The 26,796-nt window shown below is 45.3% G+C and overlaps 1 protein-coding gene across 1 annotated transcript in view; it reads left to right on the forward strand.

Annotated features, from left to right (window-relative positions):
* Positions 1–26,796, forward strand: part of GPC4 (glypican 4) — a 166,553-nt gene that overhangs the window by 133,337 nt on the left and 6,420 nt on the right. Inside the window, exons 5-7 of the mRNA XM_063937480.1 lie at positions 12,478–12,608; positions 14,206–14,352; positions 26,079–26,209. Coding sequence (XP_063793550.1) covers positions 12,478–12,608; positions 14,206–14,352; positions 26,079–26,209 — 409 coding nt within the window. The remainder of the gene's footprint in view (positions 1–12,477; positions 12,609–14,205; positions 14,353–26,078; positions 26,210–26,796) is intronic.

Below are 26,796 nucleotides of genomic sequence, written 5' to 3' on the forward strand. Positions count from 1 at the left end.
TTCAGGGAGTCTCCTGCAGAATGAGGGAGGGTAGGCAACTCTGTTCTGAATATATACAGGCTTATTTTATAGGGCAATGGAAAAACGAAATGCTAATATGTTAATTTTTTTTATTAGTAGCTAGCTAACTAGAACAGGTTAGCAACAGGACTCAATCAGCTAAGTTTACTAAACATTGGGCCTTATAAAGGTTTGTTAGCAAACCAAAAAAGTTAGCAATTGGGCAAAACCATGTAGCACTGCAGGTGGGGCAGATGTAACGTGCAGAGAGATTTAGATTTGGGTGGATTGTATTGTTTCTGTGCATGGTAAATACTGTCTGCTTGCTTTCTGCACTGCAATTTAGATTTCAGTTGGAACACACCCCATCCAAAACTAACTCTCTCTGCAACATGTTACATCTGCCCCACCTGCAGTGCAACATGGTTTTGCCCAATTGCTTACTTTTTTGGTTTGCTAACAAACTTGAATAAGGCCCATTGGTGCTTTCAAGGGTTATTTTTAAGCTAACCATTGGTACATCCCTATTTGTGACTTTACAAAGCTGCTAATTGCTAGAACTGTCCAGAATTTACCAATACAGCGAACTTGCTGACGAACCCTGTATAAAACCTTTAATGTTTTTAGTTATATTAAGAAAAAATGATTAGTGCAAACTACCGCATTGTATGTATGACAACACTTTTATGTGGACATTTCACCACATATTATATCTCGTCTGGTTATACTTTAACCCATCATCTGATAATGCACATCTGCTCTCTGCTCTCAGCCAGGAAATAGATTTTTCGCTGAAGCTGGAGAGTTAGCTAATTTTAAACTAATTCTGCTGTATACTATAATCCCGAAGCCAACTGGCTCTTTCCGTAAAATCTGTTTTCATTAGGCGTTTCTCTAAGATGATGTCTGCGTGGAAGTATTTCTGCTGCCCTGCTGGTATATACACTGTTACTTAATGCACGTCAGGTTGCAGAGGCCCAAGGCACTGAACAATGCTATAATCCCCAGAACCATGTCATGAATTAAGCAAAATGCTTTAATTAATCTGTGCTTCGTTTGCTGAGTTTCACCCTTTTTACGTGATTGCTTGAGATCCTTTATGCTTTTGTTTCTCCAATAGTCCTTTACTAATTAAATCCATTTCCACTGAATGTCTCATACTTCCTGAGTAGACTACTCGGTAACTAATTTGTAGCAAACCTACTATCTCTAAAACTGTAGACTTTTAAGGGAAATATAGGAAATTGCGAAAACACACAATGCAAACAAACAATGCATTTTAAATATTAGATGGGTGTTCTGTTTCCCCCTCCCACCCATTTGTCATGATAGCGCTTAAGCAGTTTGTTTTATTCTCTTAAATTCTCATTCAGTAAGTAGTAATAGTGTTCCCACCAGGATGCGAGCAGGGCGCAAAGGTGTGGGGGACAATGTGGCTGTACGCTGGGAGAGGGGCACTGCTCCTCCACCGTCACTATTGCGGGATGATGCTGCCCGCGTTACCAATGTGGGTGTGCCAACCTGTCCACGTCACTAATGGGGGAGTGCCCAGCACTTAACGATATGCCTGGCTCTGCATGTATTCATGTGGCAGCAGCATGACCATGAACAGGCTATTTTAGCAGGAGTCCGCTAAAAGGACAGGGCACAGTGCGTTCTTTAAAAATCAGTTAAAACCGAATGCATGAACCCTAGGTAAAGAAACTTTTCCAATTCTGTTCATCTTGTTTGCCCACTTTAAAATTGCACTACCACCTAGTAGAGGGTATTACTGCAGGTCTGCCACACAACACCTCCCCGCCTTCTGCAGCCAGAGCCCAGGTAAGTCCATCCGCACTCTGAAACCAGATGAGAGGTGTGTCAGCGTAAGGACCAGTCACAGGGTTGGCTGGTTTAAACCACCTTGGTGTTATTATGCTGTAAGTACAGACACTGCCCTGTGACTTATTTAAAAAAAAAAAAAAAAAAAAAAGCCTTTTATACAAATAAGTGTTTTTATTCAAAATGTTTAATGCCAGTGACATGCCTGGTGATAATGCTTAACTCCTCCTTTTTGTGTGTGTGTTTCTCTAAAAAGTGTGTTTTTTGCATTTTCCATTTTTTATTACTGTTCAGATTTATTTAATTATAGTAAGTAAGACTAATGCTTAATATTGACTTGTTCTTATTTTCGGTTTCATCTATCTGAGTGTAGTTTGTATGTTTTGATATGTTTTAGTCTATCTACATATATTCAGATGTAATAGGAATAATAAGCTGTACAAAATTGATTTTATTTATATAGGGGTCAATTCAATTCGATGACTAGTTGCCAATTCCACTAGTTTACTTAAGTTTTGTCGACAATTGGAATTTCCACTAATTCAATTATCGCCAATGTGACTGTTTAGTCGGCGATGTATATACAATTCCTGACAATTTGTTCTCCCTATAGGTTATAATGGTCAGACCAATTCAATGAACTCGCGGGTGGGGAGAGAGTTCGAATTCCCGACAATTGTAGACTTAAACTCTCCCTTTTTTTCTCTCATCCCCCAAGGGGTAAGAGTTTACAAATTTGTGTTTTGAATTTAATACAAAGCTATTAGAAATGCTGTAAATAGGTCTAATTTTTCAATCCAACACATTTATATTCCCACTGGCTAGTTTAGCAAGTGGTTTGTCCCTCTCCCTTCTTAGTTGTTTCAACTAACATATCTTGCTGCAATAGAGGATTTCATCTGAAGGAGGATGGACAGCATGAACCTGACTGGAGTTTTAAGAGGACGCCGATCAAATCTTATCGTATAGTACATGATTACACAACTAGGACAGCGATGTGTTTTGTGCCGTAGCGCAAACAACATTGCAGCGGGGCAGTTATGTCAGAGAATGCTGGTTCTCTCTACAAAACAGCAGGTTTAAGTTGCGAGAACCGGCATTCTCTGATTTACGGAGCGCTAAATTGATTAGCTGCGGGAGCCCCCTACTGGCACTATTCAATCCGTGCTGAAACTGAATTTACCCCTTCAAAAACATTTTATTTAATTTAAAATTATTTTCAGAATTTTTAAATAAAAAACTTTTGGACTTGTGGTGCCGTGAAAAAAATTATGATGCTCAGGTGGTGATCCAAAAAAGTTTGGAAAACCACTGCACTACACTACTAAAGAAAATAAAAAAAAACACTTTACACCGCTCACCCTGCACACACTACAGTACTGTTGCTAATCTCTACTCCCGGCCCCACCTACAGTACACTACAGCCCCATACACACAGGGAGATTTCCCCAGAGATGTGTGCTGAGTGAGGAGGAAAGGGGGGGGGGGGGGGGTCGCTCATGTCACCCAGCTGTGAAATAAGTGATGTGCAAGATTGAGCCTGCATGCAGGCTCAATCTAGCACCAGCGATAGTGAAGCGTGGGGCCGCGCATTGCTATCGCTGTGGTGGTACACACGGAAAGATCCATGCTTAACTTCTAAGCAATCTAGTCAGATTGTTTAGTATTTAAGCACTGATCTCTGATCAGCGGGCTCGCTGCGCTGAGGGCTCGGTGGTGCCCTGCGCTCGCCACGGCTTCTATTACCACTCTATGGGTGTCGTGGACACCCACGAATGGGAATAGTCCCTGTTGGTCAGCATGCCGACCGTCGGGATAGTGAGGGTGCGGGATGTAGGGGGAGGTCATGTGATTGTCCGTCTCCTGACCGCCGGTCACATGAATACATCCCCCCCCAATACTCCCTTCCCCACACACAGTACACTACCTCTCACCCTGCATACCCCTCCCCGCAAACACTACTGCAGCTACTCTGCACCCTCTCACACACTACACTACTCACTGTACGCACCCTCCCCTGCATACTACCGGCGAACAAGTGGATACCTTTAAATACCTGGGTTCAACTATCAACGGTCAACAGATAGCCGCTACAAGTGACATCACGAGATGCATAGGTTGTGCCACAGCTGCCTTTGCATCTCTGAAAAAAGGCCTCTGGGACCAAAAGGACATTACCATTGCCACAAAAATTAGGGTATTCAACATATCGGTTAGAATAAATTTATTTTATGGTTCAGAATAATGGCAATACTTAAAAACGACCTAACAAAGCTGGAATGTTTCCAAATGAGGTGCTTACGAAATATACTTCAAGAAAAACGAATGGACCGGAGAAAGTAAAACATTCGAAAACTATGCAAAGACCAACCCACAGTTGAATCCTATATTAAAAGACAGCATTTAAAGTGGTTTGGACATGTCTGCAGAATGGAGCCTAAAAGAATACCATACCAGTGCCTAAATACTGTAACACAGTCCGGAGGAATGGAAGATAGTAAGTGATACGCTAAAGAAAACACAGCTAAAGTCGACTGCCCAAGATCTTCAACCATTACACTTCCATATTGATGATGCCAAGCAAGCTGGCCTAAACCAATCACGGTTACGTGTGATTATTAGAGATTCCCTGCCTTTGACTTGCACAGTGCCAGCAAGCTTAGCCTACTGGTGCCAACAACAAATAAGTCACATTATAAAGCGATGATTGATGTTTTTCCACACTTCCACAGAACAATATACTGCTTCCCACTGCTGCTACCATTCCTTTCATGTCAGTACCAAAATGGTTGTGGCTTCTACTCCGAAGTCTTGCCTTAACATTGCATTCCTGGGAGTAAAAGGAGGGAAAATAAGTCTCCTCCCTGTCCCTTCCCCCGACTTGCATATTTAAGTCAGACTAATTACAATATCCCTCCCTGAAGTGAATTGCAGACTAAAAAAACAAAAAAAAACAAATTCCTGACAATTGAATTCCCGGGAGTTTGCAAATTCCCGACAATTAGATTTAAGTCAGACTAATTACAATATCCCTCTCTGAATTGAATTGGCGACTAAAAAACACATTCCTGACCATCAAATTCCCGTGATGCACGGGAGTTTGTAAAGTCAGGAATTTGAAGACGAACTCTCACTGAATTGAATTGACCCCATAGTCCCAGAAAACACAATTTCTAGCATACACACACTGCCGGAATTTGAAGGAGGACATGATATATTGTGTTTAGGGTTTGAATCCAATTGTTTTTGTACACACTATGCAGTTATCATGTAGAAGTAAAACATGGTTGATCGAGGTTTCGAATACGTGATTCAAATTTTTATATTCATTGAAACAATGCAAAAAAATAGATTGGTTTAAACAAAAACAAAAATCTTTTTGGGTTTAATAAAACAAAAAACTTTTTTTCCCCCCAACCCTGACCAGTCACAAGCCATTAGTAAGAAATTGCAGCTTGTGATTGGTCCCCCTGCTTACACACCCAACTTGGATTTTGTTTTACATTGGCAAACTAAGTTTTGCCAATTCTTTTTCACGTATTGGAGGGTCCCTGTGCTACCACCTTTTACCAGGTGGAATAGTGTGCAAATGTAAACAGTTGATAATGCTGGGATACATTTGCAAGTTAGCCCTATGTTCTGTAGTCTGGCATAGAGGCCACCTCAATGTGTATTTGTCATGGGCCCACAAATGTCTTAAAGTCTGTCCCTGTCTATGACCAACACAGTCTGCTTTATTCAGAGTCCCAGTGCTTGCAATCCAGCTTGGCTATACATTGGCAAGCTAAAATTAAAACTGTCATCCACTTAGAAACTGCCTAATATAAGTTATACCCCTTTTCCACTAAAGCACGGGTCGCAGCCGTGTCGCCTGACACGGCTGCGACCTGTGCTACAGCCCCCTTTTGAACAGCGCTCACCAACCCGTCATATTGCCGGGTTGGTGACGCTGCTACTAACGTGGCAGGGGCGGCGCTGGGAGATCACATGATTTCCCAGCGCCGCCCTCCCTATACACTGTGAACGGGAGCCGTGTCGCCTCGACACGGCTCCCGTTCACACTAGACAGCTAGCCGGGTTGAACACGTGTTCAACCTAGCTAGCTACCCGGGTAGGATTCCCGGATCACTTGATCCGGGAATTTGCCGGGGGACCCTTTTCCACTACGGAAAAACACTGGTAAATGCGCGCCCCCGCACATTTACCCGCGTTTCTAAGAGCTAGTGGAAAAGGGGTATTACATTTTCTGGATACAAGTGTGAGCTCTCACCAGTTTACTATAAAGAGGCTAAACAATGAGTTTGTAAAAGTAAAAACAAATACAAATGTGGCTAGAATTATGGTAAAAACATCTATAATAGTCCATAAGTATTTAATTTTAGGTAGAACAATTTTTTGTATTTCTTGCCCTTCCATTTTTGCGATTCATTTGCACACATAATTCATATAGCTTGGTAAATAAGGCTGCCAGTCATATCTGCAGCATTGAATACAGTAATATATTGCAAAGACCTTGTGGTTATTGGCCTTCATATTCCGCCAAACTTCAGCAAGATATTTTAATCTCCACCTGGCTCCAAAAGCAGCATTGGGATTGGTGTAACTTTATTATCCAATATTAAGACGTATGGAGCTGCACTTTAAATCCCTGAAAAATTGTTTTAGCTGATCATTGTAATGGATTTTTATAATGGCAAATGTTAGTGGGGTCTATTTTGTAATCCTTTCATAGATTTACTGTAATTCAGATCTAGCATTAATGCGATTCTTAACTCTAAAAGATTGAATCTAACAGCAGAACGTGGTAAATATTGGTGGTCTGGTGCTGAGGCTTTTAGTAGATGCTTTTTCAAAAGGATACTACATATGAAAATGAGTATCGACACAGAGCATAATACAATCTTAAGTATGATAACCCAATGTATAAGTGAAATTGAAAAGATGATAAAATTGTTCTTTTTTTAAATGCCTGATAGAAGTCTCAATCTACCAAAGTTTCTTCCTTTCCCTGTTACGGGCCGCCTTGAATGCAGATCTTTTAAGAATAGTCTCTCATCTCCAGTATTCAGCTCATTAAGCGGAATATTATTTGGAAAGAATCAGACTAAATATAGTGTAATGATGCTTAAAAAGTTTATTACAATATAAACAATTGCACGCAGAAGCATAATGAAATTAAAAGCCATGCGTTGAAATAAAAGCCATGCGTTTTTAAGTTCAAGTCCATTTTCTTTACTTTAAAAGTGGATTGTAATCGAAAGGTGTCGCAGGGAGGCCCCTACTTACAAACAACTGGCCGACTCCAAGGACCTTGCGGACGTTGTTGCTTCTCATAAAGGTGACCGAGGCTTCCAGCTTTCTGTGTTTCTCAATAACCATATTTCTCTGGTAGGTGGCTGGGGCACCCCAGGAAATATTTATTTTCTCATGTCTTAACTTGAGAATTGGCTTGTGTGCGCTATGCAATTTATAGATCAATGTATTAACATGGCGCTTATTGTTATGTTATGAGATGTTCTGCATCGCTGCTCATTACAGGGACGTCTTGGTGTTGCAATGTACTAAACAGTCACCGGAAAGGTGTTATGATCACCTATTTGGCGATCTCTGATCTGCCTGTATCCCATCTGCCTAGTGCTGATACGATACAGAAGGAGTTAGTGCAGGCACTGTGCGCATGTGAGATCTCATTTTGGACCAACAGTGCATGTGCAAGGATGGTCTGGTGGTGGGACTGGTAAGTAACAAATAATGACATTTCCCATGTCACTGTTAGTTCGTGAGTGACCTTACTAAGCACCCATCACAAAAGATGAAGGCCTTTTCATACGTCTTGGAGAAACAGGAATAACCCCTTTCTGCAAAACCGCCTGAAGAAGGGGTCATCACTGCTACATACATTTACCCCTGTGAGCTCCGATGAGACAGTGAGAATGATTACATAAAGTAGCGAACTGAGCGATGTAAACCTCACCCTCTGCTCTAGGCAGAGCCGTAACTAGACATTTTGGTGCCCTGTGCCAGAGAGAGAATAGGCGCCCCCCCCCCCCTTTTTTTTTTTTCCAGTAGGGACATAAGGCGCATGCCTCATGGGCAAGGGGCAAGACATGATTAATCCCAGAGAAAGCCCACGCTATGATGCCCCTTCCCACATTTATATATATATTACACACTCATTTAGAAACCACTGCATGAAAATGGATTTGTTCACATCATCTTTATATCACATTCATGCACTTAACTTGAGAGCTTGTTGTTAATCAGTTACAATACCCTTTATTAAATAAAGCGTTTTAATATATTGCCATACCCAGGATTCAAACCTATAACCTGTTGAATTCTAATCAAACAACCTACTCATTGAGCTTTTGGATCCTGCATAAAAACTGTTAGAACTATATGAAGCTACTGGTACTTTGTAAAATAATAATCAACATTGCAATTGAGCAGTTCTATGCATTGTACACCCGCACATCCAATCTCTTGCAGCCACATACTAAATAGATCTGCTCAGCCACAATGTTGATCATTTTTTCACAAAGTACAAGGTAAGCTTCAAATCGTTAGAATTCATAGCTCATTGAATAGTTTTTCTGACTGCAATGCCGCAGGCAATGGGTTCGAATCCCAGGTATGTCAGCATCTAAAAATGTAATAAAGGACAGTGTGACTGAATAACAAATCTCAAGTTGAGTTCATAAATGTTGTATAGGTATTAGCGACAGATGAGGTCAGGGTAGAAGACACCGGCAGTCAAGAGATGCTAGTCTTCAAAAAGAGGGGAAGCTGCAGGTGAAAATAATTAAAACAGATAATTGACAAGTGCTGTCAACAGCACCTCCTACCATGCAGCGCTATCTGCGGTGCCCCATTGCACACACCTAGTTACAGCCCTGGCTCTATGTAAAGTGCTTTGAGACTTATTGAGAGAGCGGTGGGGTATAATTGATAATTATATGTTTATGGTTCTAAATAGCGGTAAATTCTAAAAATTAAAGCCCAGTACTCACGGGCCGATCAAGGAGAGATGCGTGCTGAGCGAACCGCTCAGCACACATCTCTCCTGCCGCTCAGCACAGCGCGATCTGTGCTGAGCGTGCGGGGGGAGACGGGGGGGCCGCTCACTTCACCCAGCGGGTGAAGTGAGCGACCCGCTAGATTGGCCTGCATGCAGGCCAATCTAGCAGCGGCGATAGCGATGTGCGGGGCCGCGCATCGCTATCGCCGAGGGGGCTACACACGGAGCGATCCTGCCGATATTCTAAGCAATCTAGTCAGATTGCTTAGAATATCGCTCCGTGAGTACCCCCCTTAAGTGGTGATATTGCCCATAGCAACCAATCAGATTCTGTCTATAATTTCTCTGTTGCATCCTAGAAAATTATAATCTGATTGGTTGCTATGGGCAACATCACCACTTTTCATTTTTAGAAGATTTACTAAATTTCCCCGGTAGTATGCTTTTAGTAATCTAAAAAAGCAGCCATGCATATGCAAGCTTTTATATAGCTCCACCATATTAAACCCCACTTCACAGACTAGAAGGTACACTTAACCTTTAACAAGTGCAACAATAAAAAGTGAATAATTTCTGGCATAAATATCCGCCTTTTACTTGACTAAAAATGGCATTTTGCACTTTACAGTAGAAAATCTGAAAGAAACATAAAAAAACAAACAAAAAGTCTACTTAACAAATCCCTGCGTTCTAGAACAAAGCTGTGTGGTCTTATAGACCTCTTTTTAACTTGGCGGGGCTCTTTCTCTGGAATTCAGAATACCCTCTTTAGAAGGTTATTCCCAATTATATTATATCGGCTAAATAAGTATTTAGCAGTATCCTACTGGTTAGGCTAATGGGTAATGCTATTTCCAGAAGAAATTCTGATTGCCATAAGGGACACCAGTCCAGATAGACCAAAAATAAAATGCTGTAGCTGAGATGCGCGCTATACTTGTTTAATGAGCTACTCTTTGCACTCTGTCAATGTCGATCTGCTACAGTTGAATATATTCTTGTGAGCCAGTTATTATACCCCTTATCTTTTATAGCTTACTTTAGCAGCTCAGCTGGAGGCCAAATGCATTTTCTATATCGACAGTCAAAGAAGAGGGGAAAAAAACTTGCATTCCTTAGCTGTGATACATGTAATGCCATGGAATCAGGAATAACAAAAGACTCAGTTCGTACACAATTCCCATGCTCTTGTGTATGGCCTGGCTAGCTCTTAGTTTACAAAGACACCAAACAGCCAGAAGAATTGGGGGTTTGTGTTTCCTTTTAGGCTTTCACAAACACATTATTAATCTGGCCTTTCCTGGTCGCTAAAAGACATACAAAGTAACCAGATAAAATGATTTGCACTAATGAGTATAACAAATAAAACGCAAAGCTAAAAAAAAATACTTCTACCTGGCACATTTATGATGGTCAGTAAAAATGCACTCTTTAAGTCTTTCAAATACAAACTAAATAAACCCATCTGACAACAGTCAGCGAGTTCGGTTTGTGCGTTTCTGTTTTCAAGCTCTCATTTGCTGACACTTCAAAAGAATTTTTACCCTCCTGTAACACAATGGTATATTCATGGCAGCAGCCTTTACTCAGGGATTTGAAGTAACTTTTTATTGAAGCCCATCACAAAAACGTCTGACTCCTTTTGTTTTATTACATTTTCTCCTCTTCAACAAAATATGCATTTAGTCAGATTCCTGTCTCCAGGTCGGATCAATTGAATTCCATAGTGAGAGGCTTAGTCCTTTCTTTTGAGACTCTGATATGCTGGTAAATGAGCAGTTTAGTTTTTGGAATTCAGTTCCAATGAATGCACTCTTTAAAAATACTTTTGTATATGAATGCATTTTAGGACTTTGGTTTTTTTTTAGGACAAACTAGAAACTATATGTTTTGTTTTCTTTAATTTCGAGAAAGAGGTTATAATTGTTGGCGAGTACAAATATCTGCAAGAAGAAAATAACATTAATACTGAACAACCATCCAGGACATGCCATCCATCCAGTGATACGTGGATTGTTACCACTCATGATCCAAAAATCTAGGTAGTTCCTGCCAATTATTCTTTTACGCCTACCCCCCACAGTTGTTCTATACACCCTCTTCTTGAAGGGTCCCAATCTGTAGCACACCTGAACACTAAGTTGCCACAGCCCAAGCCAACTCCACTGATGGATGGAGCCAGAGGATTGCTGATCACTGTAAAGGTGCATACACACGGTGAGATTCGGGCTAACCCCGATTCTCACTATGCGACAGGGGCTAGGTCAGCATCGCAAGCACATAATGACTGTGCTTGCGATAATGACTGTGCGATTTTGGCTAAGTGTCAGTTTTGACTATCTTTTCTACGAGATAGTCAAAATTGATTTGCCCGCACAGTCTATCTAGGCTTGCGATGCCGACCGCACATTTAGCATTCCTCACCCCCAAAAAAGAAAAAAATATATGCAGGTGGTGTGATCCCAGGAAACTTCCCCAAATGTCTAATTAATTAAAATATACGGAATATTAAATATGTCCTTTACTAGCGATCTAATATTGTCATGGGGGCAATATTAATATTTGTAAGGTTTAATGGTTCTTATAAATGCTAAGACCGGCAAGTCCATTACCTGAACAAGTAAAGCTGGGTGCATACTCGAGTGATGTTGAGCCAATTTGATTTTTTGTAACGACAAATCGCCTACATTGCTCCTTGTGTACAAGTGATTGTGCTCTCCCGCGGTCACTAGCAACGGTCACCAAGTATGATGTGCTGCACATCAAACCAAGCGTTATTTCTAGCGATTTGGTGCCTATTGAGTGTGTACGCCGAACCGGATGCCAAAGAATATGTTGGGCCAATTTGAAGTCTCCTTCATGCCACTCCTTTTAAGGAGATTCTAATGATGGTGGTTCTAGTTTGTACAGGAGCAATTATAGATCGCATGCAACCAATTGATGTAATATATTGTTTATTTATTGCCAAGATTGCAGTGTGGTCGTTCCAGTGTGTACCAAGCTTAAGAGCATCACTGAAATGGTTTGATAACTTCAGTAAAAATTCCTCCAATTTCTTTCTAAAAAGGATCAAGGTTTACTGTTGAGAAATAGTTAAGTGATTTGCATTTGTTAGTGGTCCGCAATTTGCGCTTTTCTTTATAGTGAACATTCCAACAAAACAGTCTTGGTCTTTGCTTTATTAATGGCTGAGCTTCTGCCAGAATAGATTTCCTGCTTTAAGTTTCCAATACAAACTGTACATTTTGTTAGTTACTATGAGTCACAAAGTCCCCTTTCAGTAAAAATATTCCACCTCAAAGAGGGGATTTTTTTTTTAATATATTTTTATTTTTGCAATCAACCTACATAAACTGCAATATCAAAAAAACTGATCTCTCCTCTGCATCCATAGTTACGGTGGTTCTGCGCAGTCATCTACAGAGATGCTTACCTATTTCAGACTGGCTCCAAATACTGCTGATGTGCCTGAAATACTTGTGGTACAAGTGTCCAGTTAGAATCTGGTACGACTGCTGGATCCACACTGGGTTTGAGCTGTAACCATGAGCTCTTATGAATTTTACGTATACGAGGTTCACGGTTCTTAAAAGACCTTAAAGTAAACTATAAAAGGTTTGTTTTTATCTCGTTCACAGAGGCCATGTTAATGGTAGCTGAAAGATTAGAGGGTCCATTCAATATTGAAACTGTCATGGACCCAATTGATGTGAAAATCTCAGACGCTATCATGAATATGCAGGAAAACAGCATGCAGGTGTCAGAGAAGGTTTGTCGCTAAGAACCATGTAATTATTTTCCTCTTTGCCTACATTCTCCTCTCTCATCGTGTACAATCGCAATTTGTCTTTTAGTTCTTTCTTAATTGACTCTTCTATTCTCTTGCTGCACCTTCAACATACCCATCCATAATCTTAATGCACCCTCGGTACACCCATATGTCATCTGTTATCACTGCAGCCTTGGCACACCCATCTGTTATTAGTTACTAATGCACTCTGAGTTATTGGTTCTCAGAGCTGGCAATACATTAGGTGACCATAACCAATGACTAGGAGATGTTTTAAACAACTGAATGAGTGACATAATGTTATTCATTAAGTGGGTTTAATGGGGGTAATTCAGAGTTGATCGCAGCAGTAAATTTGTCAGCAGTTGGGCAAAACCATGTGCACTGCAGGTGTGGCAGATATAACTTGTGCAGATAGTTAGATTTGGGTGGGTTATTTTGTTTCTGTGCAGGGTAAATACTGGCTGCTTTATTTTTACACTGCAATTTAGATTTCAGTTTGAACACACCCCACCCAAATCATACTCTCTCTGCACATGTTATATCTGCCCCCCTGCAGTGCACATGGGGGATCATTCCGACTTGATCGCATGCTGCCGTTTTTTACAGCGCAGCATTCAGGTCACTACTGCGCTTGCGTATGCACCGCAATGCCCAGGTGCATCGTACGAGTAGAAAGCGGATTGTTGCTGTGCGATGGATTTAATGAAGAATCCGTTCGCACAGCCAATCGCAAGGAGATAAGACAGGAAAAAGGCGTTTCTGGGTGGCAACTGACAATTTTCTGGGAGCGCCGTGGAAAAAGCAGGCGTGTCCAGGAGTTTGCAGGGCGGGTGTCTGACGTCCATTCTGGGACCTCACAGGCCGAAGTGATCACAGTGGCTGAGTAAGTTTTTAGAGCTACTCAGAAACTGCACAAAAACCTTTTGCACAGCTCCCCTGCACAAGCGATCGCACACTTGCTATGCTAAAATACACTCCCCCATAGGCGGCGACTATCTGATTGCACGGCTGCAAAAAACTGCTGCCGTGCGATCAACTCTGACCCCCATGGTTTTGCCCAACTGCTAACAAATTTGTTGCTGCGATCAACTGAATTAGGCCCAATGTCCCTGCACAGTCATGCTAGAGCGTCAGCCACTAATTTAAGGAAAAGCTGTTCATTTCTTTCACTTAAATCTGGTGGCTGCTGCATTTCTTTCTATGATGGACTGGGATTTGGAGCTTGGCTATGATATCACCGCCACTCAGTTGAATTGTGGATGCATCCTCCACATTCCACCTACTATAGTAAGAAGTATGGGTGCCAATGTGGTCCTACTCCTGAATTGGAGAGCAGCTACCTACAATGCCTACAGTGATTATACCAACCCTTTCCATTACTGTTGCACTCTCATCAAATTGGTGTGTTATCAGTTGCTGCTGCACCCTTGACATTTGGGGGCAAACTCTGCACAAGGCAATCAATTAGTGTAAATTTGACCTTTTATATTCTTGATATTTATTAATGTTATTTATGTCCAGATCAACAATCTTAAACTAGCTTCTTGTGGTGGTGTTTTGTTTTTTTTGACAGGTATTTCAGGGATGTGGACAGCCTAAGGCCCTTCCCCCTGGACGGGTTGCTCGCTCTGTGTCAGACAGTAACATCAACCTTCGCTTTCGGGCCTATAGTGAAGAAGAACGGCCAACAACTGCTGCTGGGACGAATTTGGACAGACTGGTGAGCTGATTTTCTTACCATAGTTTTTTTCCCCGCTCTTAATCAAATTCCTTGGTTGGTTCAAACATGTTCCTTGTCTGTTGCAATAGGTAGCTATTGGATTCTTAATTTTCTTTTTTAAAAGTGCTGATATATCCTTTATCAGTATTTGTATCATTTTTGTGAGACAGTGCAAGTGCAGTCCTTTCCCCACTGCAGCAGCATCTAGCTCCTGTCAGTGGTTTGAACAGAGCTGCTCAATAAGGAATTAGTGCTTCTCTGTTCAAACTTCGTGACTTCCACTTTGTGGTGCTCCAGTAGGGGCTGGATGTGGATAGGGCACTGCATATAGCCCACCCAATGAAAATAGAGAGTGTGCAGGAAAGGTATGTGCTAGACGCACCTTGCTAGAGAGCGCACCAACCACGCAAGTTGTTAACCACCTAAAAAAATTAAAACACTCAAAGATGGCTTTAAATTTCTTTTCTCTAACGTCCTAGAGGATGCTGGGGACTCCGTAAGGACCATGGGGAATAGACTGGCTCCGCAGGAGATAGGGCACTTTAAGAAAGCTTTGGATTCTGGGTGTGCACTGGCTCCTCCCTCTATGTCCCTCCTCCAGACCTCAGTTTTACACTGTGCCCAGAGGAAGATGGGCGCACTGCAGGGAGCTCTCCTGAGTTCTTTGCATTAGAAAGCATTTTTGTTTGGATTTTTCTATTTTTACAGGGAGCACTGCTGGAAACAGGCTCCCTGCATCTAGGGACTGGGGAGAGAGGAGCAGACCTACTTAAATGATAGGATCTGCTTCCTCGGCTACTGGACACCATTAGCTCCAGAGGGGGAGAACACAGGTTCGTCCTGGGCGTCCACCCCCGGAGCCACGCCGTCGTTCTCCACACAGAGCCAGAAGAACAGAAGCAAGAAGACGTCTCAGGCGGCAGAAGCCTTCGGCGGCTTCACTGAGGTAACGCACAGCACCGCAGCTGTGCGTCATTGCTCCACACACCTCACACACTCCGGTCACTGTATGGGTGCAGGGCGCAGGGGGGGCGCCCTGGGCAGCAAGAATAACACCTCAAAACATGGCAAAAAGATATATACATGTACAGCTGGGCACTGTACATGTATATAAAAGAGCCCCCGCCATTTTTACACAAATTTGAGCGGGACCGAAGCCTGCCGCCGAGGGGGCGGGGCTTCTCCCTCAGCACTCACCAGCGCCATTTTTCTCTCCACAGAATGCTGAGAGGAAGCTCCCCGGACTCTCCACTGCTTACATACAGTGAAGGGGTGTTTAAAAGAGAGGGGGGAGCACATAATTGGCGGGTAAGATATTATACAGCGCTGCTGGGGAAAAACATTTTGTGTTGGTCTCCAGGGTCATTGCGCTGGGGTGTGTGCTGGCATACTCTCTCTCTGTCTCTCCAAAGGGTCTTAAAGGGGATACTGTCTTCAGAAAAGAGTTTCCCTGTATGTATGAAGTGTGTCGGTACGTGTGTGTCGACATGTTTGACGAGGAAGGCTCGCTTAATGTGGAGGGGAAGTGTTTGAATGTCAGGTCGCCGTCGGCAACGCCGACACCGGACTGGGTGGATATGCTGAATGTCTTAAATGCAAATGTGAATCTTCTGCATAAAAGGCTAGACAAGGCTGAGGCTAGGGATCAGTCAGGTAGCCCCAGACCGTGCCTGTCCCTGTGGCGCCAGGACCTTCAGGGTCTCAAAAGCGCCCCATATCCCAGGTCGCTGACACAGATACCGACACAGATACTGACTCTAGTGTCGACTATGAGGATGCAAAATTACAGCCAAATGTGGCAAAGGGTGTTCGATACATGATTATTGCCATAAAAAAGGTTTTGCATATCACTGAGGGTCCCTGACACGAGGGTTCACATGTATAAAGGGAAAAAGCCTGAGGTCACGTTTCCGTCCTCATTTGAGCTAAGCGAATTGTGCGAAAAGGCTTGGGAGTCTCCGGATAGGAGACTACATGTTCCCAAAAGGATTCTTATGGCGTATCCTTTTCCACAGAAGGATAGGATACGATGGGAATCTTCGCCTAAAGTAGACAAGGCACTGACACGCTTATCCAAGAAGGTGGCACTGCCTTCTCCGGATACTGCTTCCCTCAAGGATCCTGCTAATCACAAGCAGGAAATTACCATGAAGCAAATTTACACACATTCAGGAACTATCGTTAGACCGGCCATGGCGTCGGCCTGGGTTTGTAGTGCTTTCGTGGCATGGGCAGACTCCTTATCTACGGAGATTGACACCTTAGATAGGGATACCATTCTAATGACCATTGAGCATATCAGAGATGCTGCCTTGTATATGAGGGATGCTCAGAGAGACATTTGTTTACTAAGCTCCAGAATAAACGCTATGTCTATTTCTGCTAGGCGACTCTTGTGGACCCGACAGTGGACGGGAGACGCCGACTCAGAGCGGCATATGGAGTCATTGCCTTACAAGGGGGAGGAGTTGTTTGGAGAAGGCCTCTTGGACCTTGTCTCTACTGCTACGGCCGGTAAAACGAATTTTTTACCTTATGTTTCCCCGCAGCATGCTAAGAAGGTACCGCATTATCAAATGCAGTCCTTTCGTTCCAATAAAAGCAAGAAGGTACGAGGATTGTTCTTTGTTGCCAGAGGTAAAGGCAAGGGAAAAAAGCTGCACTCGGCTAGTTCCCAAGAGCAGAAGTCCTCCCCTACTTCCGCAAAGTCCACCGCATGACGCTGAGGCTTTCTGGGGGGGGTCAGATCAAGTGGGGGCACGTCTTCATCTGTTCAGCCACGTCTGGGTTCTCTCACAGGTGGATCCCTGGGCAATAGAGATTGTTTCCCAGGGATACAGACTGGAATTCGAAGACATGCCTCCTTGACGGTTTTTCAAATCGGCTCTGCCGGCTTCCCCGTCGGAGAGGGAGCTGGTGTTAGCTGCAATTCACAAATTGTACTTTCAACAGGTGATAGTCAAAGTTCCTCATCTCCAGCAAGGAGAGGGTTATTATTCATCCCTGTTTGTGGTACCGAAACCGGACGGTTCGGTAAGACCCATTTTAAATCTGAAATCCCTGAACCTGTACTTGAAGAGGTTCAAGTTCAAAATGGAGTCGCTCAGAGCGGTCATCGCCAGCCTGGAGGGAGGGGATTGGATGGTGTCCCTGGACATAAAGGATGCGTACCTTCATGTTCCGATTTTCCCTCCTCACCAGGCGTTCCTGAGATTTGCAGTACAGGACTGTCACTACCAATTTCAGACGTTGCCGTTTGGTCTTTCCACGGCCCCGAGAATTTTCACCAATGTAATGGCGGAAATGATGGTGCTCCTGCGCAGGCAGGGCGTCACCATTATCCCGTACTTGGACGATCTCCTCATAAAGGCGAGATCTCGGGAGAAGTTGCTGGACAGCGTCTCTGTCTGTGAAGACGTTGCAGAGGCACGGCTGGATTCTCAATTTACCGAAATCCCAGCTAGTTACTGCAACGCGTCTGCCCTTTTTGGGCCTGATTCTAGACACAGACCAAAAAAGAGTTTCTCTGACGTCCTAGTGGATGCTGGGGACTCAGTCAGGACCATGGGGAATAGCGGCTCCGCAGGAGACAGGGCACAAAATTTAAAAGTTTGACCACTAGGTGGTGTGTACTGGCTCCTCCCCCTATGACCCTTCTCCAAGCCTCAGTTAGGTTTTTGTGCCCGTCCGAGCAGGGTGCAATCTAGGTGGCTCTCATAAAGAGCTGCTTAGAGTAAAAGTTTTGATCGTTTTATTATTTTCAGTGAGTCCTGCTGGCAACAGGCTCACTGCAACGAGGGACCTAGGGGAGAAGAAGTGAACTCACCTGCGTGCAGGATGGATTTGCTTCTTAGGCTACTGGACACTAGCTCCAGAGGGACGATCACAGGTACAGCCTGGATGGGTCACCGGAGCCGCGCCGCCGACCCCCTTGCAGATGCCGAAGTAAGAAGAGGTCTAGAAACCGGCGGCTGAAGGCTTTTCAGTCTTCATGAGGTAGCGCACAGCACTGCAGCTGTGCGCCATTGCGCTCAGGCACACTTCACACCGGCGGTCACTGATGGTGCAGGGCGCTGGGGGGGGGCGCCCTGGGCAGCAATGTTAATACCTTTCTGGCTAAAAAGAATACATCACATATAGTCCATGAGGCTATATGGATGTATTTCACCCCTGCCAGGTCTCAGAAAAACCGGGAGAAGAGCCCGCCGGAATAGGGGGTGGGGCCTATCTCCTCAGCACACAGCCCCATTTTCCTACACAGCTCCGCTGCTAGGAAGGCTCCCAGGCTCTCCCCTGCACTGCACTACAGAAACAGGGTAAAAAACAGAGAGGGGGGGCATTTTTTGGCGATATTATATATATTTAAGCAGCTATAAGGAAACAACACTTATATAAGGTTGTTCCTATATAATTATAGCGCTTTGGTGTGTGCTGGCAAACTCTCCCTCTGTCTCCCCAAAGGGCTAGTGGGGTCCTGTCTTCTATCAGAGCATTCCCTGTGTGTCGGTACGTGTGTGTCGACATGTATGAGGACGATGTTGGTGTGGAGGCGGAGCAATTGCCGGTAATGGTGATGTCACCCCCTAGGGAGTCGACACCGGAATGGATGGCTTTGTTTATGGAATTACGTGATAATGTCAGCACGCTGCAAAAGTCGGTTGACGACATGAGACGACCGGCAAACCAGTTAGTACCTGTACAGGCGTCTCAAACACCGTCAGGGGCTGTAAAACGCCCTTTGCCTCAGTCGGTCGACAGACCCAGACACGGACACCGAATCTAGTGTCGACGGTGAAGAAACGAACGTATTTTCCAGTAGGGCCACACGTTATATGATCACGGCAATGAAGGAGGCTTTGCATATCTCTGATACTGCAAGTACCACAAAAAGGGGTATTATGTGAGGTCTGAAAAAACTACCTGTAGTTTTTCCTGAATCAGAGGAATTGAATGACGTGTGTGATGAAGCGTGGGTTACCCCTGATAAAAAACTGCTAATTTCAAAGAAGTTATTGGCGTTATACCCTTTCCCGCCAGAGGTTAGGGCGCGCTGGGAAACACCCCCTAGGGTGGACAAGGCGCTCACACGTTTATCCAAACAAGTGGCGTTACCGTCTCCTGATACGGCCGCCCTCAAGGATCCAGCTGATAGGAGGCTGGAAAATACTCTAAAAAGTATATACACACATACTGGTGTTATACTGCGACCAGCAATCGCCTCAGCCTGGATGTGCAGTGCTGGGGTGGCTTGGTCGGATTCCCTGACTGAAAATATTGATACCCTGGATAGGGACAGTATTTTATTGACTATAGAGCAATTAAAGGATGCATTCCTTTATATGCGAGGTGCACAGAGGGATATCTGCACTCTGGCATCAAGAGTAAGTGCGATGTCCAAGAAGAAGTCTATGGACACGACAGTGGTCAGGCGATGCGGATTCCAAACGGCATAGGGAAGTATTGCCGTATAAAGGGGAGGAATTATTTGGGGTCGGTCTATCGGATTTGGTAGCCACGGCAACAGCCGGGAAGTCCACCTTTTTACCTCAAGTCCCCTCCCAGCAGAAAAAGACGCAGTCTTTTCAGCCGCAGTCCTTTCGTTCCTATAAGAACAAGCGAGCAAAAGGACATTCATATTTGCCCCGAGGCAAAGAAAAGGGTAAGAGACTGCAGCAAGCAGCCCCTTCCCAGGAGCAGAAGTCCTCCCCGGCTTCTGCAAAGGCCTCAGCATGACGCTGGGACCTTACAAGCGGACTCAGGGGCGGTGGGGGGTCGCCTCAAGAATTTCAGCGCACAGGGGGCTCACTCGCAGGTGGACCCCTGGATCCTGCAGGTAGTATCTCAGGGTTACAGGTTGGAATTCGAGAAGTCTCCCCCTCGCCGGTTCCTAAAATCTGCTTTGCCAACGTCTCCCTCAGACAGGGCGACGGTATTGGAAGCCATTCACAAGCTGTATTCTCAGCAGGTGATAATCAAGGTACCCCTTCTACAACAGGGAAAGGGGTATTACTCCACGCTATTTGTGGTACCGAAGCCGGACGGCTCGGTAAGACCTATTCTAAATCTGAAATCTCTGAACCTGTACATACAAAAATTCAAGTTCAAGATGGAGTCACTCAGAGCAGTGATAGCGAATCTGGAAGAAGGGGATTTTATGGTGTCCTTGGACATCAAGGATGCTTACCTTCATGTCCCAATTTGCCCTTCACACCAAGGGTACCTCAGGTTCGTGGTACAAAACTGTCATTATCAGTTTCAGACGCTGCCGTTTGGATTGTCCACGGCACCCAGGGTCTTTACCAAGGTAATGGCCGAAATGATGATCCTTCTTCGAAGAGAAGGCGTATTAATTATCCCTTACTTGGACGATCTCCTGATAAGGGCAAGATCCAGAGAACAGCTGGAGGTCGGAGTAGCACTAACTCAAGTAGTGCTCCAACAGCACGGGTGGATTCTGAATTTTCCAAAATCCCAACTGATCCCGACGACACGTCTGCTGTTCCTAGGGATGATTCTGGACACTGTTCAGAAAAAGGTATTTCTTCCGGAGGAGAAAGCCAGGGAGTTATCCGAACTCGTCAGGAACCTCCTAAAACCAAGGACAGTGTCTGTGCATCAATGCACAAGAGTCCTGGGAAAAATGGTGGCTTCTTACGAAGCGATTCCATTCGGCAGATTCCATGCACGAATTTTTCAGTGGGATCTGCTAGACAAATGGTCCGGATCGCATCTGCAGATGCATCAGCGGATAAAATTGTCGACAAGGACAAGGGTCTCTCTGCTATGGTGGTTGCAGAGTGCTCATCTGTTAGAGGGCCGCAGATTCGGCATACAGAACTGGGTCCTAGTGACCACGGATGCCAGCCTGAGAGGCTGGGGAGCGGTCACACAAGGAAGAAACTTCCAGGGCGTGTGGTCAAGCCTGGAAACGTCTCTTCACATAAATATACTAGAACTAAGAGCAATCTACAATGCTCTAAGCCTGGCAAAACCTCTGCTTCAGGGTCAGCCGGTGTTGATCCAGTCGGACAACATCACGGCAGTCGCCCACGTAAACAGACAGGGCGGCACAAGAAGCAGGAGGGCAATGGCAGAAGCTGCAAGGATTCTTCGCTGGGCGGAAAATCATGTGATAGCACTGTCAGCAGTGTTCATCCCGGGAGTGGACAACTGGGAAGCAGACTTCCTCAGCAGACACGATCTTCACCCGGGAGAGTGGGGACTTCATCCAGAAGTCTTCCACATGATTGTAGTCCATTGGGAAAGACCAATGGTCGACATGATGGCGTCCCGCCTCAACAAAAAACTGGACAGGTATTGCGCCAGGTCAAGAGACCCTCAGGCAATAGCTGTGGACGCTCTGGTAACACCATGGGTGTACCAGTCAGTGTATGTGTTCCCTCCTCTGCCTCTCATACCCAAGGTACTGAGAATTATACGGCAAAGGGGAGTAAGAACGATACTAGTGGCTCCGGACTGGCCAAGAAGGACTTGGTACCCGGAACTTCAGGAGATGCTCACGGAAGATCCGTGGCCTCTACCTCTAAGAAGGGATCTGCTTCAGCAGGGACCGTGTCTATTCCAAGACTTACCGCGGCTGCGTTTGACGGCATGGCGGTTGAACGCCGGATCCTAAGGGAAAAAGGCATTCCGGAAGAGGTCATCCCTACCCTGGTCAAAGCCAGGAAGGAGGTGACTGCACAACATTATCACCGCATTTGGAGAAAATATGTTGCATGGTGTGAGGCCAGGAAGGCCCCGACAGAGGAATTTCAACTGGGTCGATTCCTACATTTCCTGCAAACAGGATTATCTATGGGCCTCAAATTAGGGTCCATTAAGGTTCAAACAAATCCCATTGGTTTGAGCCACTCAAATCGGTAGATTTGAAATATCTTACATGGAAAGTAACCATGCTACTGGCCCTGGCTTCAGCCAGGAGAGTGTCGGAATTGGCGGCTTTATCGTATAAAAGCCCATATCTGATTTTCCATTCGGACAGGGCAGAATTGAGGACGCGTCCTCATTTTCTGCCTAAGGTGGTATCAGCGTTTCACCTGAACCAGCCTATTGTGGTGCCTGCGGCTACTAGCGATTTGGAGGATTCCAAGTTGCTGGACGTTGTCAGAGCATTGAAAATATATATTTCTAGGACGGCTGGAGTCAGAAAATCTGACTCGCTGTTTATACTGTATGCACCCAACAAGCTGGGTGCTCCTGCTTCTAAGCAGACGATTGCTCGTTGGATTTGTAGCACAATTCAACTGGCACATTCTGTGGCAGGCCTGCCACAGCCTAAATCTGTCAATGCCCACTCCACAAGGAAGGTGGGCTCATCTTGGGCGGCTGCCCGAGGGGTCTCGGCATTACAACTCTGCCGAGCAGCTACGTGGTCAGGGGAGAACACGTTTGTAAAATTCTACAAATTTGATACCCTGGCTAAGGAGGACCTGGAGTTCTCTCATTCGGTGCTGCAGAGTCATCCGCACTCTCCCGCCCGTTTGGGAGCTTTGGTATAATCCCCATGGTCCTGACGGAGTCCCCAGCATCCACTAGGACGTCAGAGAAAATAAGAATTTACTCACCGGTAATTCTATTTCTCGTAGTCCGTAGTGGATGCTGGGCGCCCATCCCAAGTGCGGATTGTCTGCAATACTTGTACATAGTTATTGTTACAAAAAAATCGGGTTGTTTATTGTTGTGAGCCATCTTTTCAGAGGCTCCTACGTTATCATACTGTTAACTGGGTTCAGATCACAAGTTGTACGGTGTGATTGGTGTGGCTGGTATGAGTCTTACCCGGGATTCAAAATCCTTCCTTATTGTGTACGCTCGTCCGGGCACAGTATCCTAACTGAGGCTTGGAGGAGGGTCATAGGGGGAGGAGCCAGTACACACCACCTAGTGGTCAAACTTTAAAATTTTGTGCCCTGTCTCCTGCGGAGCCGCTATTCCCCATGGTCCTGACTGAGTCCCCAGCATCCACTACGGACTACGAGAAATAGAATTACCGGTGAGTAAATTCTTATTTTTTCTTCCAGTGGAGAAGGCTCAGGAGCTCGTAGCTCTGGTCAGGAACCTATTGAAGGCAAAAAAATGTTTCCGTGCATCATTGCACGAGGGTTCTGGGGAACATGGTGGCTTCATACGAGGCCATCCCCTTCAGCAGGTTCCATGCAAAAGGACCTTTCAATGGGACCTATTGGACAAATGGTTCGGGTCCCATCTACACATGCAAAAACGGATCACCCTGTCTCCCAGGGCCAGGGTGTCTCTCCTGTGGTGGCTGCGCAGTGCTCACCTCCTGGAGGGTCGCAGGTTCGGCATTCCGGACTTGGTCCTGGTGACTACGGACGCGAGCCTCCGAGGTTGGGGAGCTGTCGCACTAGGAAGAAATTTCCAGGGTCTCTGGTCAAGCCTAGAGACTGGTCTCCACATCAATGTCCTGGAGTTGAGGGCCATATACAACGCCCTACGCCAAGCGGAGGAATGGCTTCGGAACAAACCGGTTCTGATTCAGTCAGACAATGTCACGGCAGTGGCTCATGTAAACCGCCAAGGCGGCACAGGGAGCAGAGTGGCCATGGCAGAGGCGACCAGGATTCTACGCTGGGCGGAAGGCCATGTAAGCGCACTATCAGCAGTGTTTATCTCGGGGTAGACAACTGGGAGGCGGACTTTCTCAGCAGGCACGACCTGCATCCGGGAGAGTGGGGACTTCATCAAGAAGTCTTCACACAGATCACGGATAGGTGGGGACTGCCTTAGATAGACAGGATGGCGTCCCGCCTCAACAAAAAGCTAAAGAGGTATTGCGCCAGGTCAAGAGACCCTCAGGCGGTTGCGGTAGACGCTCTGGTGACACCTTGGGTGTTCAGATCGGTCTATGTGTTTCCTCCTCTACCTCCCATACCCAAGGTGTTGAGGACAATAAGAAGGGTCAGAACAATCCTCATTGTTCCAGATTGGCCAAGGAGGACTTGGTATCCGGATCTGCAAGAGTTGCTCACAGAAGATCCGTGGCCTCTTCCTCTAAGGCAAGACCTGCTGCAGCAGGGGCCCTGTCTGTTCCAAGACTTACCGCGGCTGCGTTTGACGGCATGGCGGTTGAACGCCGGATCCTAGCGGAAAAAGGGATTCCGGAGGAGGTAATTCCTACCCTGATCAAGGCTAGGAAGGATGTGACGTCGAAACATTATCACCGTATATGGCGAAAATGTTTCTTGGTGTGAGACCAGAACTACTGCTACGGAGGAGTTCCAGTTGGGCCGTCTGCTTCACTTCCTTCAAACGGGAGTGAATTTGGGCCTAAAATTAGGGTCCATAAAGGTTTTTCGGCCTTATCCATTTTCTTTCAAAGAGAATTGGCTTCTCTTCCTGAAGTACAGACTTTTGTGAAGGGCGTGCTGCATATTCAGCCTCCCTTTGTACCTCCGGTGGCGCCTTGGGACCTTAACGTGGTATTAAGTTTCCTCAAGTCACCTTGGTTTGAACCACTCAAAACAGTAGAGTTGAAATACCTCACTTGGAAAGTGGTCATGTTGTTGGCCTTAGCTTCTGCAAGGCAGGTTTCGGAATTGGCGGCTTTATCATATAAAAGCCCATACCTGATTTTTCACGTGGATAGGGCAGAGTTGAGGATTAGTCCTCAATTTCTGCCCAAGGTGGTCTCATCTTTTCATATGAACCAACCTATTGTCGTGCCTGTGGCTACACGAGACTTGGAGGATTCAGAGTCCCTGGATGTGGTCAGGGCTTTGAAGATTTATGTGACCAGAACGGCTAGGATCAGGAAGACCGAAGCTCTGTTTGTTCTGTATGCGGCCAACAAGGTTGGCGCTCCTGCTTCAAAACAGACTATTGCTCGCTGGATCTGTAACACGATTCAGCAGGCGCATTCTTCGGCAGGATTGCCATTGCCTAAATCGGTTAAGGCCCATTCCACTAGGAAGGTGGGCTCTTCTTGGGAGGCTGCCCGAGGGGTCTCGGCACTACAACTGTGCCGAGCTGCTACTTGGTCGGGGTCAAACACCTTTGCAAGGTTCTATAAATTTGATACCCTGGCTGAGGAGGACCTCCTGTTTGCTCAATCGGTGCTGCAGAGTCATCCGCACTCTCCCGCCCGTTTGGGAGCTTTGGTATAATCCCCATGGTCCTTACGGAGTCCCCAGCATCCTCTAGGACGTTAGCGAAAATAAGATTTTACTTACCGGTAAATCTATTTCTCGTAGTCCGTAGAGGATTCTTGGCGCCCATCCCAAGTGCGGACTTCTTCTGCAAGACTTGTATATAGTTATTGCTTACATAAGGGTTATGTTATAGTTGATCGGGTTTGAACCGAGGCTATGTTATTGTTCATACTGTTAACTGGGTAGTTTATCACAAGTTATATGGTGTGATTGGTGTGGCTGGTATGAATCTTGCCCTTAGATTTACAAAAATCCTTTCCTCGTACTGTTCATCTCCTCTGGGCACAGTTTCTCTAACTGAGGTCTGGAGGAGGGACATAGAGGGAGGAGCCAGTGCACACCCAGAATCCAAAGCTTTCTTAAAGTGCCCTATCTCCTGCGGAGCCCGTCTATTCCCCATGCTCCTTACGGAGTCCCCAGCATACTCTACGGACTACGAGAAATAGATTTACCGGTAAGTAAAATCTTATTTTTTCCTTACTACGGTCTTCTCTTAAAAAAAATAAAAATAAAAAATAAAAAATGCTTTATACACAGGTGTCTGATGTGAAACAGAAATTAAAGACTGCCAAAAAGTTTTGGTCTTCACTACCCAACAGCATCTGTAAAAACAATTGGACGTCCAGTGTTAATGAGGATGACTGCTGGAATGGCAGCGACAACAGCAGGTTTGTGTTAGTGCAGTCTGTGTCTCTGGATTGCCTTCCTCTTTACAGCTCTCTTAACCCCTTATAATAGAAAGAAATGTATTGCCTATACCAGCTATACAGAATCAGTATGGAATGCGGGCGCTTGGGATCCCGGCATTCATAATACAGACTCCGGTATCCAGATGTATGAAATCCCGACAGGGGTGATCAGAGGCTATACCCTCCTCTCCTCTACCCCCTAACCCTCTGCTCCTGCAGCCTAATCCTATACTCCCCTTTTAGTGCCTGACCCTAATCTCCCCCGGGGTGCCTAACCCTCTCTTCCTGCACCCTAACCAACCCCCCACCCCCACCCAGTGGCACCTAAACCTAACTCGGCATCTGTCTCCTGCCCCAATCGGAGTTCCGGCGTCTGGATTTCAGCAGCTTGGGACCTCAACAGTCGCATAATCACCGCATCCCAGCTATAAATGTATCTCACTTCTGTTTGATTTACTTAGCCTGCTAGCTGAAGGGGAGGAACAACATTTTTTTTTTTTGTTGGTCTCTCTCTTCTAAACATGTTGCACTCTCAGGCTTCTTGCTGAGAACCTTTTGCGTTCCCT

The sequence above is a fragment of the Pseudophryne corroboree genome, chromosome 8, assembly GCF_028390025.1.
Source record: "Pseudophryne corroboree isolate aPseCor3 chromosome 8, aPseCor3.hap2, whole genome shotgun sequence".
In the NCBI taxonomy this organism is placed as follows: Eukaryota; Metazoa; Chordata; class Amphibia; order Anura; family Myobatrachidae; genus Pseudophryne; species Pseudophryne corroboree.